Source organism: Camelus bactrianus, chromosome 24 (genome assembly GCF_048773025.1).
Source record: "Camelus bactrianus isolate YW-2024 breed Bactrian camel chromosome 24, ASM4877302v1, whole genome shotgun sequence".
In the NCBI taxonomy this organism is placed as follows: domain Eukaryota; kingdom Metazoa; phylum Chordata; class Mammalia; order Artiodactyla; family Camelidae; genus Camelus; species Camelus bactrianus.
Window position 1 is genome coordinate 8,006,267 of NC_133562.1, and position 14,835 is coordinate 8,021,101.

The 14,835-nt window shown below is 33.8% G+C and overlaps 1 protein-coding gene across 3 annotated transcripts in view; it reads right to left on the reverse strand.

Annotated features, from left to right (window-relative positions):
• The window catches only part of ESCO1 (establishment of sister chromatid cohesion N-acetyltransferase 1), a 46,553-nt gene that overhangs the window by 22,304 nt on the left and 9,414 nt on the right, over window positions 1–14,835 (reverse strand). For all 3 annotated transcript variants that reach the window (XM_074352559.1, XM_074352558.1, XM_074352560.1), the window contains exons 2-5: window positions 12,908–13,022; window positions 11,821–11,881; window positions 10,640–10,754; window positions 7,829–7,960 (exon numbers count right to left, since the gene is read on the reverse strand). In XM_074352559.1, the coding sequence (XP_074208660.1) occupies window positions 7,829–7,960; window positions 10,640–10,754; window positions 11,821–11,881; window positions 12,908–13,022 (423 nt within the window). The remainder of the gene's footprint in view (window positions 1–7,828; window positions 7,961–10,639; window positions 10,755–11,820; window positions 11,882–12,907; window positions 13,023–14,835) is intronic.

A 14,835-nucleotide genomic window follows, 5' to 3' on the forward strand; every position in this document is an offset into this window, starting at 1 on the left:
TAGACTGTCACAGGCAGAAAACAAGAGTCTCCTACTGGGACAGGGAAGACTCCAATTGTTACTGTCATAGGTTAGCTGGCATGGAAGTCTGAAATCTGCAGGAGCTCCAAACACAGAGCTAATTCTCCACCAATTCTTTCCCAATGCACATTTGCTGAATGGAGTGAGGAGGTACAGAGAGATTTGTGTCCTTTGGAGTTTAGATCCTCAATCTCTTCTGGAGAGACGTGTCTAATGCCAAACTTAAGATATTAAAACCCCAAATGGATGGGAAAACTAAAATTTCAACCCAAATCAATTCCTAGTTAGATCCAAGACACCAGCCTCTTACCTACAGTTGCCTGACAGAAAAAAGGGAAAGCTCTTGGTGGGGCTGAGGGGAAGGGAAGGGAGATTATCTGATTATCTACTTCAGCCTCTAGTGCTCTTTTATATACAATGTCCAATGTCCAATAAAAACTCGTAAGACTAGATAAGATTCAACGTTGCCAAGAGGTCAGTTCTTCCCATCGTGATCTATAGATTCAACCCAATACCTATCAAAATCCCAGCAACCTGTTTTGTGGATATTGACAAACTGATTCTAAAGTTTAAATGGAGAGGCAAAAAAGCCAGAATAGCGAACACAATATTGAAAAAGAACAAAGTCAGAGAACTAATACTACTGGATATCACACTTACTATAAAACTACAATGATCAAGACAGTGTGATGTTGGTGAAAGAAGAAACAAAGAGATAATGGAACAGAAGAGAAAAGCCCAGAAATAGATCTACATAAATACAGTCAACGGGTCTTTGATGAAAGAGCAGCAGCAATACAATGGAGAAAAGATAGACTTTTCAACAAATGGTGCTGTAACAACTAGATGTCCACAAGGGGGATAAAAAAAGATTTAAACACAGACCTTACACCCTTCACAAAAATTAACTCAAAATGGACCATAGACCTAAATGTAAAATGCGAAACTATAAAAACAAAACAAACAAACAAAAACTCCTAGAAGATAATGAAGGAAAAAATCCAGATGACCTTGGGTATGGTAATGACTCTTCTTTTGGGGGTGGGGGGTAATTGGGCTTATTTATGTATGTATTTTAGTAGAACCAGGACCTTGTGTATGCTAAGTATCTGCTCTACCAATGAGCAATAACCTCTCCCCTTGGCAATGACTTTTTAGACACAACACCAAAAACACAATCCATAAAAGCAAGAATTGATAAGATGGACTTCATTAAACTTAAAATGAAGAACTTCTGCAAGAGACACTGTCAAGAGAATGAGAAAACAAAGCTCACAATGGAAGATATTTACAAAAGATCTATCTGATAGAGGGCTGTTATCCAAAATATACAAAGAATTCTTAAAACTTAGTAAGAAAACGAAAACCCTGTTTAAAAAATGGGCCAAAGACCTGAACAAATGCCTCACTAAGAAGATACACAGGTGGCAAAAAAGCATATGAAAAGATGCTCCAGATCCTGCCACCAGAGAAATGCAAATTAAAACAGTAAGATACAGAACACAACAATTAGAATGGCCAAAACACTGACAAAAGCAAATGCTGGTAAGAATGTGGAGCAACAGGAGATCTTTCATTGCTGGTGAGAATGCAAAATGGTACTGCCACTTTGGAAAATATTTTAGCAGCTTCTTACAAAACTAGACATACTCCTACCACACGACTCAGCATTCTTACTCCTCTGTATTTACAAAAAGGAGTTGAAAACGTATGTCCACAAAAACAAAAACAAACAAACCAAAAAAACCCTGCAAATGGACATTTATAGCAGCTTTATTCACAACTGCCAAAACTTGCAAGCAACCAAGTAGGTGAATGGGTATTAAACTATGATACATCAGCATAATGAAATATTATTCATCACTAAAAAGAAATGAGCTATCAAGCCATGAAAAGAGAGTAACTTTATATAAATACATATTACTAAGCAAAACTCAATGTGAAAAGCCTACATACTATATGATTCCAACTATATGGCCTTCTGGAAAAAGCCAAACTTTGGAAATAGTTAAAAATGATCAGTGGTTCCCAAGGGGTGGGGTTAGGGAAGGATAAAAAGATGGAGAACAGAGAATTTTTAGGGCAATGTAATTATTCTGCATGATATTAGTGGATACATGTCATTCTACATTTTTCAAAACCATTGAATGTACAACACCAAGAGTGAACCCTAATATAAAGTACGGACTTTGGGTGATCATGACGTCTCAACGTAAGTCCATCACTCTGGTATCACTCTGGTATGCAATGTTAAGCACATGTGGGGGTAGGAGTATACAGGAAGGAACTCTGTATACTTTCAGCTCGATCTCACTATAAACCTAAAACTGCTCTAAAAAATAAAGTCTGTTTTAAAAATGTAGTAAGACCACGGACAGAAACAGAAAATTGTAATTCAAGATCAAGAGGGGAAAAGTCAATACAAACGGGCCCAGTGTGACCCAAATGTTTGAATTAGCAGAAGAGAACTTTAAAATTGCTATTATAAGTATGCTAAAGATTTTAAAGGACAAGACAAACTATATGAAAGAATTTCACGAGAGAAACACTCTCAAAGACATAAATCCTGTGACAGAAAGATTAGAAGTATCATTTTCATATATATAAAGAAAAATGTATCTGGCAAAAAACTTTAAATACAATTGAAGAAAAACCACTGGTATAAAATGACTTATAATAACCTCTTACATCTTGGTGAGAAAAAGAGTTAAAATTACTTTAACTATTTTTCTAAATGAAGAAGAAACCATTTTAGCACCTAAATTCAGTCAGATATGTAACTTAATATGCAAACCTAGCACAATAAACCTCTAACTGCCACAGTGAATTCAAATTTGGGCTGCTTTACATATTTTGAAGCACATTACTATTAACTTTATTTTCTAACTTACAAATAATATGTTGCATGTCCTCAAAAGATATTTATACTATTAATTCCCAATGATTTAAAACCAACAAACATCAGAGTTGCCAAAACCCAGAGAAATCTTCTGATTTAATCTCATTTTTAAATGATAAAACTGACACTCACCACTACTGTTCGGTGGCTTCAAATCAAAATCTGTTCTTTAATACAATGTATTTGTTGAGTCCCTACTACTCATTGGCAGGTGTTCTTTAGCATGATAAAGAGACTATCAAGGACTCTTCTTTGACGAAGTTTCTACTCCTGTGGTGAATATACACGAACTTTCAGAGTGTGATAAACTAAAGGAAATAAAACTGAAACAGACAGAAGAGCGACAGGGGGAGCTGTTTTGCACTGGGTGGTCAGGGAGGGTGTGTCTTTGAGACTGTTAGATGTGAAAGAGGAGAGCCAGTGTGTGAAGATCTGAGAGGATACTCTATGAAAAAGTAAAATAAGTACAGATACACCAAGAATGGAATGTGGTTGGAGTGGTTTAAGAATAGAAGGAGGAGCTATGTGAGTGGAGAACAGCAAGTAAGGGGAAGAGTGTAAGGTGACGAGATGAGAGACACTGGATGTGTTAAGTACTCTGTATTTTATTGTGTGTGTGATTAAGAAATCACTGGAGAATTTTTTTCAAAAAAGGAAGGGTATAATCCAGTTTAAGTTTTTAAAAGACTACTGCAGACACTATGGAGGACTCCATGGAAACAAAAATGAAAGTCAGAAGACCAGTTAGAAAAGCATTACACAAATGGTTCAGGAAAAAAAAAAAGACAGCAGCTCAGTTCAAAGCGGTAGCAGTGGACACGACAAAAGTGGATCTGGAACCTACTTTGAAGATGAGATTTACTTATGGATTGAGTATAGACGTGCAGTAAAAAGAAAACTTAAGGACTGTTCTTAAGTTTTCAGTTTGTGGAAATGAGTAGATGGCGGTGCCATCTCTAAAACAGTGAAAAGCAGAGGAAGAACAGATTGGAGTTTTTATTTGCCACTGGATATGTTACAGGTTCTCCCTCCCCAGAGTATGCGAACGCTTTTTAAAAATGTAAAATTTTGTTGCATGTTACATTCATTCTAAAGGCATTCTTTATCCAATATATGGCCCCCTCATCCCAAAGGAAAATTATTTTCTGACTAAGATTTGGAAGTGCTGGTGCCACCCTCCATTTACATACCACAATATTCTAAGTCTTTAAGACACAATGAAATAGAAAAACTAAAAATCAGGGTCAGGGAAGAGAAATAAAAACGTGGATGCTTAAAAAATTTTTGATAATTTTTATGTAACAAATTACTACCTGTTTCTAAAGACTACATCTCAACTTTCAACACAGGGTATTACAGCCTTACCTTTAAGCAGGGAAACTCAGATCATATTCTCTGACCTGGCTCCCTGAGTATCCCCACAAATGTATCTGCGCCCTGTTCCCCAGTGATGTCAGAGTATAGTTCTAACAGCCAAGGCTACTTTACTTCAGATTCCTTTTCCATTCCCAAGACTTAAAAATCTCTATTCCTGCTCTACACACAGTTTCTTCTTTTGTCTAATTATCATCAAAAGGAATATAGAAAAAGTACACAGAGGTAAATTTACTTGTATTCAAATTTCACATAAAAGAAATTAAAGGTTACTGGATCACAGTTTCCTGGACTCAGCTTTCTGTAGAGCAGCACTGTCCAACTGAACTCTCTGTGACAACAGAAATACTCTATGTTGACACTAATACACAGCCTCCAGAAACATGTGACTACTGAGCACTGGCTAGTGTGGCTGAGGAACAGCATTTTTAATTTTATGCGGTGTAGTGCCACCAAACTGCATAGTGCAGCTCTACAGCCAATCAGCTTTCTGTCAAATCCTTCTTCAAAGTTTTTCTTGTCATCAATTTCCCCCCCCCATTTCCACCAACGCCTTAGTAACTCGGCACTACACAACCCTGTGCATATACTACTCTCCCTATATGCCACTAAAATAGTTCTCTCCCTACATGCCACCAAAATATTATTTCAATATTAAACTATCGTTCACAATGCTCACAATTCTCCAACATCTAAAAGAACTGAAAGAATAAAGTCCAAACAGCATTCAAAATCAAAATATCACAATCCAACCTGATGTATTACTTTCTAGTCTTACTACCTACCAAACTCTGATTCAGTAAAAAAAGATCTACTCATTATTCCCCACAAAGATGTTAAGCTTCCTCATGCTTTAGTTATACTACACTATTAATCATAGTGACCACCTCTGTCCATTTTCAAAAGTCAAATCTTCATTCTTTCTCATACATGAAAACAAACCTCTCTTCTGATCACTGCTCTACCAAAGTAATTATCACTTCTAAATTGCAAATCTAAACTGATAATTTAGTTAATATTGACTTACTACTTTAATCGTTACTTAAATCTTTTATTGCTAACTTTTCATTTCTTTTAGGCTTTGTTCCTAAACTTGAAGGCGAGAGCATATCAAATACCCTGAGAGTAAGACCCTCCACAGAGCATTTAGTCTGATGTTCATTAGTTCAAAGGCAATAAGGAAGAGCAGACATAAAAAGGATTACGTTATGAGTTTCTCTGCAAAGAATCCAAACATTATTCCTCTTCTGCATTACTCAAAGCTAAAAACACAGCTGAGTTCTGGATAGGTTCCTAGCCTGACAACATGGCTCAACACTCTTGGGGAAATTTTTCCTGCTTTCTCTTCACAACTTTAGGAAAACAGTTCATGAAGGGAAACTGAAGTGTACGTAGGTCTAAACCAGAATCCAGGCTCCCCCTGAAGCCTTAAGAGGCTCCTTCCTAAAAGTTTCTAAAAAGTCAGATAAAATACATTTCCTCAAATGGTGTCAAGGAGGCACATGGAATACAGTGAGGAATAGAGAGAGCACCATCACTCTTTCTCCTACCCGAAACCGAAGAGGATAAGGAAAACAAAAAATACTTGCCAACCGAAAACAGGCTTTGTAGGCATCAATTTCTACTATGACTATATAAATTACATACTATTGTAATCTCTCGAAAACAAGACTTCAGCCATTTTTACCATGTCTAAGGGAAAATTTTTAAACCCAAAATCCAGGGCTGTGATCACAGCAGAACATCTTTAATATAGGTACGTTTTTATCCTCTCTTCATACACTAGAAAAGAATGCTACAATGTTTTGGAGGAGTTTCTACGTCTGAAAACAGCAAAAAATAAGAATATTAACCTTAATGTTAGCATAAGATGGCCAACTGCTAAACTCAATTCCTTCTCTTGAGCTTATTTCAAAAGTAAATAAAATAACCCATAGCTCTGTCCCATCAAGGAGGGTGAGGGTGGGGGACTGGCGCAGAAATCAATCTGCCCCCAAGTTGCTATATTGCTTTGAAGTTTTGCAAAAGCCAGAATTTGTTGAGAAGGTGATGACTCCACCTTGCTCCATAAACTAATTTCCTCTGGTACTGTGGAAGAACAGAGTACATTATTTCCTGGTTGATTTCTTTACTGTTTGTGTCAGAAATTAAGAACTTCCCTTAAGATAAAGAATTAAGCCTTTTAAACCTACTTTTTATAATTTTAGGAAACTGATCACAGAAAATAAAATAATGCAAATTGAACAGAATACATTTAAACTAACTTCTACCAGATTCACACATTCAATAAAATAAACTGAAATATTTTTTCCCCAGAAATATTCTGCAATTTAGCTACCTGATAGAACTATTTTTCTTTTCTAGTTGTAAGGATATTAATCCAGTCAAATTGGGAAAGTACAAATTTCAAATAGCAAATCAATATCTAACTACAGATACTCTAAGTCTACACACCTTATATTCCACTTTGTTAAGTGGTAGGAGGCTGTGTGTGTGTGTGTGTGTGAAAAAGCAGATGAAAAAAGGAATAGAAAGAATCACCACAGAAGGGAACCAAAAAAAGAAAACCCCACCTATCTTGGGAAGAAGTAACTGGATAAACAAAACAGTGACTATGAACCCTTCAACCAAAAGTAAGGATACAAATTTAACTAAAGCCAATAAAGATCTTTAAATAATTCAACATCTGTGTCTATATGAAATGAATTGGTGATCTCAGTTCAGCTATCCTGGAGGTCTTATTAATGTGAGTGTACAGTACTGAAGGTAACATGTGTAAAATAAAAATAAATTCCATTTCAGATATGGGTAAACAGCAATTCAATTAAATTACTATTTTCACAAGATCTCTGAAATGGTTCAAAACTATTTAAAACTTTGCTATTTCCAAAAACAAGTATTAAATAATACCCACTATGCCTCAAATGCACATACATTAAAAAACATACACTAAAACATATTTACTTTGTGGGATTTTTTTTTCTTTTAGTGTACTACAAATTCTGAGGTTTTAACCTTCAAGAATTTTTCTCTTAATTTTATTAAGAAAAACTCTCATGTTAGCAAAAAGGTAAAAGAAACTCTAAAACCATCTATTTGGTATTTTATATATATATAGATTATATATATATGTGTGTGTGTGTGTGTGTGTGTGTGTGTATATATATCTCACTATCAATTCCCAAATAAAAAGTTGTGCCAACCTATACTGAATATTAAACAGGCTGATCAACAGTTATTATTAAAATCAAATAAAAATTTAAAAATACTTAAGTTGAATAGCATTACTTATTAAAAGAGATATAATGATTCTTTAAAAATACAGCAAATTAAAAATCCCACAACATACACCAGCTAGAACAGATTTGCTGGTTTTTATGTTTGGCTCGTCTTAAAATAAGCCAGTATATATACTACAAGGGCTTTGTATATATTACCAATTCCTAAAGACAAAAATTTTTCAATGACTTAAATTTGGCAATTCATCTCTGATTATCTGATTCTGCCATTTTAGAAGTCATGAATTCCACTTACCACATATTTTACAGCACTTATAAACTGGTTGTGGAAGAGCAGATGCTGTGTTTCATCTTCTGGATTTGAAGCTGTGTAAAGCATGCCACAAACATTACAGGAAACTGCTCCAAATCTTTTTTGTCCTGCATCCTATTTATAAAAAACAAAAAGTTTTTTTCCTCTCAGAAGAATAATTCCAGGACATAAGCCTCTAAAGCTATAATGTGAACACAAAGTGCAAAGTGTTTAAAATAACATTCAATGTTGATTACAAAAACTAAGATTTTTATCTTTGAAATCTGTGTGTAATGTTATCAAGAACTGTTTTCCATTTTAGTAATCATGCACTCCACAGTTGAAAGGAACTGAGAAATACTTTTAACACTACAACCTTAGTTCTAAAGCCCCAAATAGCAAATACTCCATAAATGAGAACTAGGATGTATTTTCTATCTGCAATAATTATCCTGCTAAAGTTCAGAAGAAATGTTTCATAGACTTCTTTTGTTTAACGTCTTAAGTCTTTTCTCTTCTTTTGCTCTAGATATATTAAAAGATTATTCTGAAGTTACAAGGAACTTTTGAGAAAAGGTAAAATTAAATATTTTCTACTTTCTTCGTATCAAATAAGTATGAAAGACTGACTATAATCATCTATATTTCAGTAATTCAAACTTATGCTGTAGAACAGTAATTGTTTACAAAATGTTTTCTACTCTTGTCCTTAAAAAGAAAAATCACAGCAATGTGATCTAACTTTAATACATTAACTAAAAAGGATAATCCCTTTATTCTTTATGCTCTAAAACTGTGCAATTTCAACTAATTACTGAAAACAAATGGATCTAGATAATAACTAGATAGCTCTAGTGTATTAGAGCTAGGGTCAAAAAGTAAAGAGAAATCAAATGGTAAATAAAGGACTGTATAAAAAACCAACAGGAAGTTCATTCTGAAGAATTCAAACTATTGACAAAATGTTACCTAAAATTTCAGGGACTTTTAAAAAAGTGTTTTAAATTGTGGTTAAAACATATAATATTTACCATCTTAACCATTTTTAAGAGTACAGTTCAGTAGTACTAAGTACACTCGCACTTGTGCAACCAATCTCCAGAATTATTTTTATTTTGCAAAACTGAATCTCTATACCCATTAAACAATAGCTCCCCAATCCATTTTCTTCCTCAGTTCCTGGAAACCACCATTCTTTCTAATTCTATGAATGTGACTACTCTAGGTAACTTACATAAGTAGAATCATACAGTACTTCTCTTTTTGTGTCTGACTTATTTCACCTAGCACAATGTCCTCAAGGTTCAACCACATTATGGCATGCTTTTTAAGGCTGAATAATATTCCATGGTATACATACACATTTTGTTTAGCCATTCATCCACCGATGGACACTTTAGTTGCTTCCACCTATTGGTTATTGTGAGTAACGAACATAGGTATACAAATATCTCTTCAAGAAGGCAGTTTTTATAGTAATGAGTATCTACCTCAAATTTCCTCACTGGTAAATGGTAGTGCCTATCTCATACTCTTTTATGAGGCTTAATTCAGGTAATATGAGTGGAGCAAATGAAACAATGCTTTCAAAAGTATTACTGCTTTCATGATCATTAATATCATCATCATCATCAACTCCCGACCAGCACTACTACGAGAAATGTGATGCATAAAGGTAATTTTAAGTTTTCTAGTAGCTACGTTAAAGATGGCAAAGCAGGGCGATGGGTATAGCTCAGTGGTAGATCACATGCTTAGCATGCATGAGGTCCTGGGTTCAATCCTCAGTACCTCCACTTTAAAAAAAAAAAAAGAATGCAAACAGGTAAAATTAATTTTAATAATATATTTTATTTAAGAAAATATCTCAATATTATAATTTCAACATGTATTAAGTATTTTTTTTAAATAGTGAGATACTTTACATGCTTTTTTGTACTAGTCTTTGAAATGCAGTATGTATGTTTACACTTAGAGCATAGCTCAACTCTGATGAGCCACATTCCAAGTGCTCAACAGTCATGTGTGGCTACCATATTGGACAATGCAGCACCAGCCTCTACTTGTCTCATCCTGATTCACTATCATCCTGATTCACTATCATACTGATGTGACAACAGAAACATTAGGTTTGATTAAACAACTTTTTCCCTCACTATAATCTATCTCAAAAATTTCTAGACAATTCTTACAAAGGTATTCTCCCCTAAAGTTAGAATCAATTATCCAATCCCAAAAAATCTGATTATGTGGGCTAGACCTACATTAAATGTTCCTATTATTTTGGGTCCCATCATTTTTTTATATTGTGCTCAGTCATTCAAATTAGATTTTTAATCAGTCACAGTATCTCCCTCTCTTTTCCACCTTGCCAACAAATTGCAGAGTACTTACGTTCTATTTCTACTGGCATATCTTCCTGTAAAATGTACTTTAAAATTAAAATGTACATTAAAATACAGATATTTTAAATCATCTAATTTATTAAGCTCCATGTTATTTTAATATTTAAATCAACTACTAATAGAAGGTAGTGATCAAATGACACATTTAAGAAAGTAACAAATATGAAATGAAGTATCATTCTGTTGTAAGTAAAACTACAAGTATGGAGATTTGAATTTTTATTATTTGCTACAAGGATGGAATCACTAGGGGGGACGGTGGCTGTAATGATACCAGGAGTATTTCCATAGTGAAGACTTATGGTAACAAAAGCTCTTTGGAAAAAAAAGTGAATTTATTCTTTGACAACATGCATAAATAAGATGCTTACAATAGCATTCCACTAAAAAGGTCATGTTGTATACTTACTATGATCAACTGTTTTTCATCAGCTTTCTCTGACTCTTTTAGTTTCAAGTCTTTTGGAATTGTTATCTCCAAATGCGAATCACACTTAGGCCAAGAATGATTTGGTGGTGTCGCCCTTAAAAAACAAACAACAACAAAAGTAGCTATTGAATGTTACAGTTCCACATCACTTCAAATCACTGGTAGGAAAAAAAATAACTTATTTTCTATACAACACTGACAAATTTCAACTCCAAGGAGGGGAAAAATAACCTTTTAAAACCAGAAGGGGGAAACCCAAAGAAATTACTAATTTTCAACAAATTAAAAATTGAGGTGGAAGGGTATAGCTCAAGTGGTAGAGTGCATGCTTAGCATGCATGAGGTCCTGGATTCAATCCCCAGAACCTCCACTAAAAACAAATAAATAAACCTAATTACCTCCCTCCCGTACCAAAAAAAAAAAGAGAAGCACCTACTATAGTACGAGTAAATTTTACATTTTATAGTTCTAGCAATTTGAGTCACTACAGTTTGTCCTAAATACTGTTTTCAGTAATCAGTAAAGCCAAACAAGTCATATTTTATTTAATTCTGAAATAAAAGAAAGAAAAACGGTTTTAATCTACTGAAAACACTTTTACATGTTGCTAATATTCATATCATGAGGGTTTTGGGAAAAGTGGCATTCTCAAACACTGTTGTAGAGAATATAAAGACACAAACCCTTTGGAGAGAAATTTGGCTAAGTAGGTTAAGCCCTAGAGTTATGAATTTATCCTATATATAGTCACATAAGTGGACAAAGATGTATGTGTTTATTTCAGGATTTTTTTTTTTGATAGAAACAAACCAGAAACAACCAAAGTGTCTATGAAGTAGAGAACTGTAATATAAACAATGGAATACTCACACAATGAAATCTAATGCAGACTTCAAAAGAATGAGGAACGAAGGTAGAAAAGATGCCCATAACACATTAGGTAAGAAAAATAAAAACTACCAAACAGTATGTATAGGCACAGAAAAAAGGATAATGAAAAGAGAATTTGTGAGTACCACTGTCTTTTCATGTGAGTACCACATGAAAAAGTGACGGTTACTAGCACAACCTTTCAGGTAAAAATCCCCCAAACTCAAAACTTACAGGTATAAAAACCTTAAGTTCTCATATTTGCACTTATATTAAACTAATACCTTACCTGTTATCACTGATCTTAGATGTTTGATTATTGATTATACTGTGCTGTTTGGGAGCTGAACCTGTAATTTAATCAAAAGATGGTTTATGTACTCAGCTTTGCGCTAGTTCTCCATCTAATGGTCCAAGATTACCTTAAAGAAAGAAACTCAATACACTAAACACTTTATTTTTAATAAACACCATTTGATAAAATTAGAGCCCCTTTCCTAGAAATTACTCTTCAGAGGCAAAAAAAAAAAAAAAAAAAAAAGGCTCCACAGAGCCACAAACAGATCTAACAGAAAATGCTTGTTTAAAAAAAACCAAAGTCTGGAATTTTAATCACATTAATAATCAAATAATGCAATTATCAATTTATTTTCTAACAAATAAATGTATGTCTCATATTCATATTATACTTACCTTCCCCCACTAAGAGAAAAGGTTAAATGATATGCAATGGAAGCAATTATCTGAACTCAGTATTTTGCTCCAAGTATATCTTTCCTTTAGCAGACAGAAACAATAGGAATTAGGAATTTCTTTTCTTTATCTCCTAGTGTTTCATCTGATATAGGTGAACAAATCCCCATCCAACAGTTCAAATGATATACTGTCCAAAATTTTTCATAAGGTTACAAAAATAAAGTTTTTTTTATGATACAAGCAGACAAATTACAGCACATGATTAAATCCTTCAGTCAACACAGAATAAGTAAGATGGCAAATTGAGTAACTAAGAGTTAAAGACAAGAATCTGAAGTAGTAAAGCACAGCCATTTATACCTGAGAAATAAACTGCTACCACTAATTCAAGCAATTTATTAAGTAACAGTTCTCCAGAAAGTTAAGCCCAACAAACAAACGATTTTAAAAAAACAACTTTTGGTAGGGAGTAAAAGAATCATGCTTAAGTACTTTAAAGCCAATCAAAAGAAGCAATTTTCTCCCCCAAAGAATGGTGATAATCACACATTGGAAAAACATAAGCAATGGTTAAAAGAAGGATTTAACAAGCTTATTCTGTAGTGGAATAGTCTCCTTACATACTGACAAAAATTATCTTTGACCACTGTGAAATCCAAATAATATTTTCAAAGTATTACCTGGAAATTTACTCTCCCCTGTATCAACTTTTGCTTGATTAAGCAGAGTTGAAACAGTAGTGGTATTTTCCAATGGATTGTTTTCAAGCTTAGATTCCAAACACAGGCTGCAATCCTAAGCACATATAATTCAAAATGTTAATACTTGCTTTTTGTATCAACTTTGGATCTTATCCCAATACACTTTCAGTGAATTTTAGCAATATACTAAGAAAATTTAAGAGAACACTTTATATATGGAGTAATTCACATAAATACGCTTTAGAACTCTCTTCATGATCTCCCCACAGACTACGGCCTCAGCATCAACTCCTATTACTCCCCTTAGTGACAGACTGAAAAGTTCACCTCTCCCCTGGGTATATTCTATATTTGCATGGCTCTATACTTTTCTGAGTTTCACCTACCTAAACCTGCACTATCCCATGTAATAGCCACTACAACATCTCATTACAGAGCACTTAAAATGTGGTTAGTACAACTGATTTGAGATTTATTGTAAATGTAAATCACCAGATTTTAAGGTACTAGTACCAAAAAAAAAGTGAAAAATCTCATTATTAAAATTCACAGCATGCTGAATAACAGTATTTTATATCATAAGTTAAATAAAATATATTAATTTTACCATTTTTTTCTTTTTTAATGTGACTACTAAAGATTTCTAAACAACTTATGTGGCTCACATTATACTTCTACTGGATAGTGCTGTTTAGAACACCTTACCCCATATATAAACTCAAGTCACTACTTAAATATTAACCCCTTCCATGAAGCCTCCTCCAAGTTTTCCCATTCCCTTCCCCCAAATTTGGAGTAATCGTCCATCTACTTCATCTCTACATCTTTTATGCCCTTATCACTTCCTATTTTGAATTAGTTTCTGAACTTAATTAGTTTTTGAATTGTTTTAAACTCATCTCTCATAACTCTTAAGAGGAAAGGCCATTACTGTATTTATTTTTGTATTCCCAAGTGCCCCTAAATCAGAACCCTGTCAAATCAAACACTCAGTAACTATCAAAAGAAAATACTACAAATTCTATCAGCATTAGCTATCTCAGGGAAATGGAAATGAGGAAGTAAACAATTAACTTTCTGTGTGTATCTGTATTGTGAGTGTTACAAAGAACATGTAACATTTTTAAACATTACATTTTTGAAAAAATGAACTCTTCTGTCATTAAAAAGCAGAAAATTAAAAACAATAACAGTGACGTATTACTTATTAATCTCCATTAGGAAGTTAGTAAATTACTAGTTTAAAAAAATCATGAAGTAATTGAGCTTTAAAATTCATAAAATCCAAGTAACTTAAATTCAGCCCAAAGAATTCATAGAAGGCCTAACAGATACTTAGTTTTAACAACCATCATCATTATTCAGTACTGCTGAGACTCACATATATAATTAAAAAAGCAAAATTACAGGTAGCCACAGAAAATGTTTTCAAATGATGTAAGGTTGGTTTTTATACTCTTCTACCTCTCCAAGTATAAATCCAGCTAGACTCTGAAATCTGGCCAATCTCAGTTTAAATCCTGACTCCATCACTTAAAAGTGTTATTCATGTAAGTTACTTAAATGTTACTCAACTAAATTACCTCACTGTTCTCACCTTTAATATGTGGATAATAGAACTCCACAGTGTAGCTGTGGAGACAATTATATGAAGCTCTCCTTTGCCTAAGAGGCAGTGTTCATCAAACAAAAGTTATTACAATGGTTGAACTAAGCTATCTCACTTCTTAGTGTTTTTGGAAAGAAGAGAAATCTCTAGGTGACAACCACAATGTGAACTCCTTACAGGCAGGAAACAGATCATCTTCTGTAGCTTTATTAACACAGTGTCTTGGACACAGCAGGCACTCAAATATGTCTTGAACTGCTATGGTCACTACCTTATTTCCTGATCACTCTGTGATAGT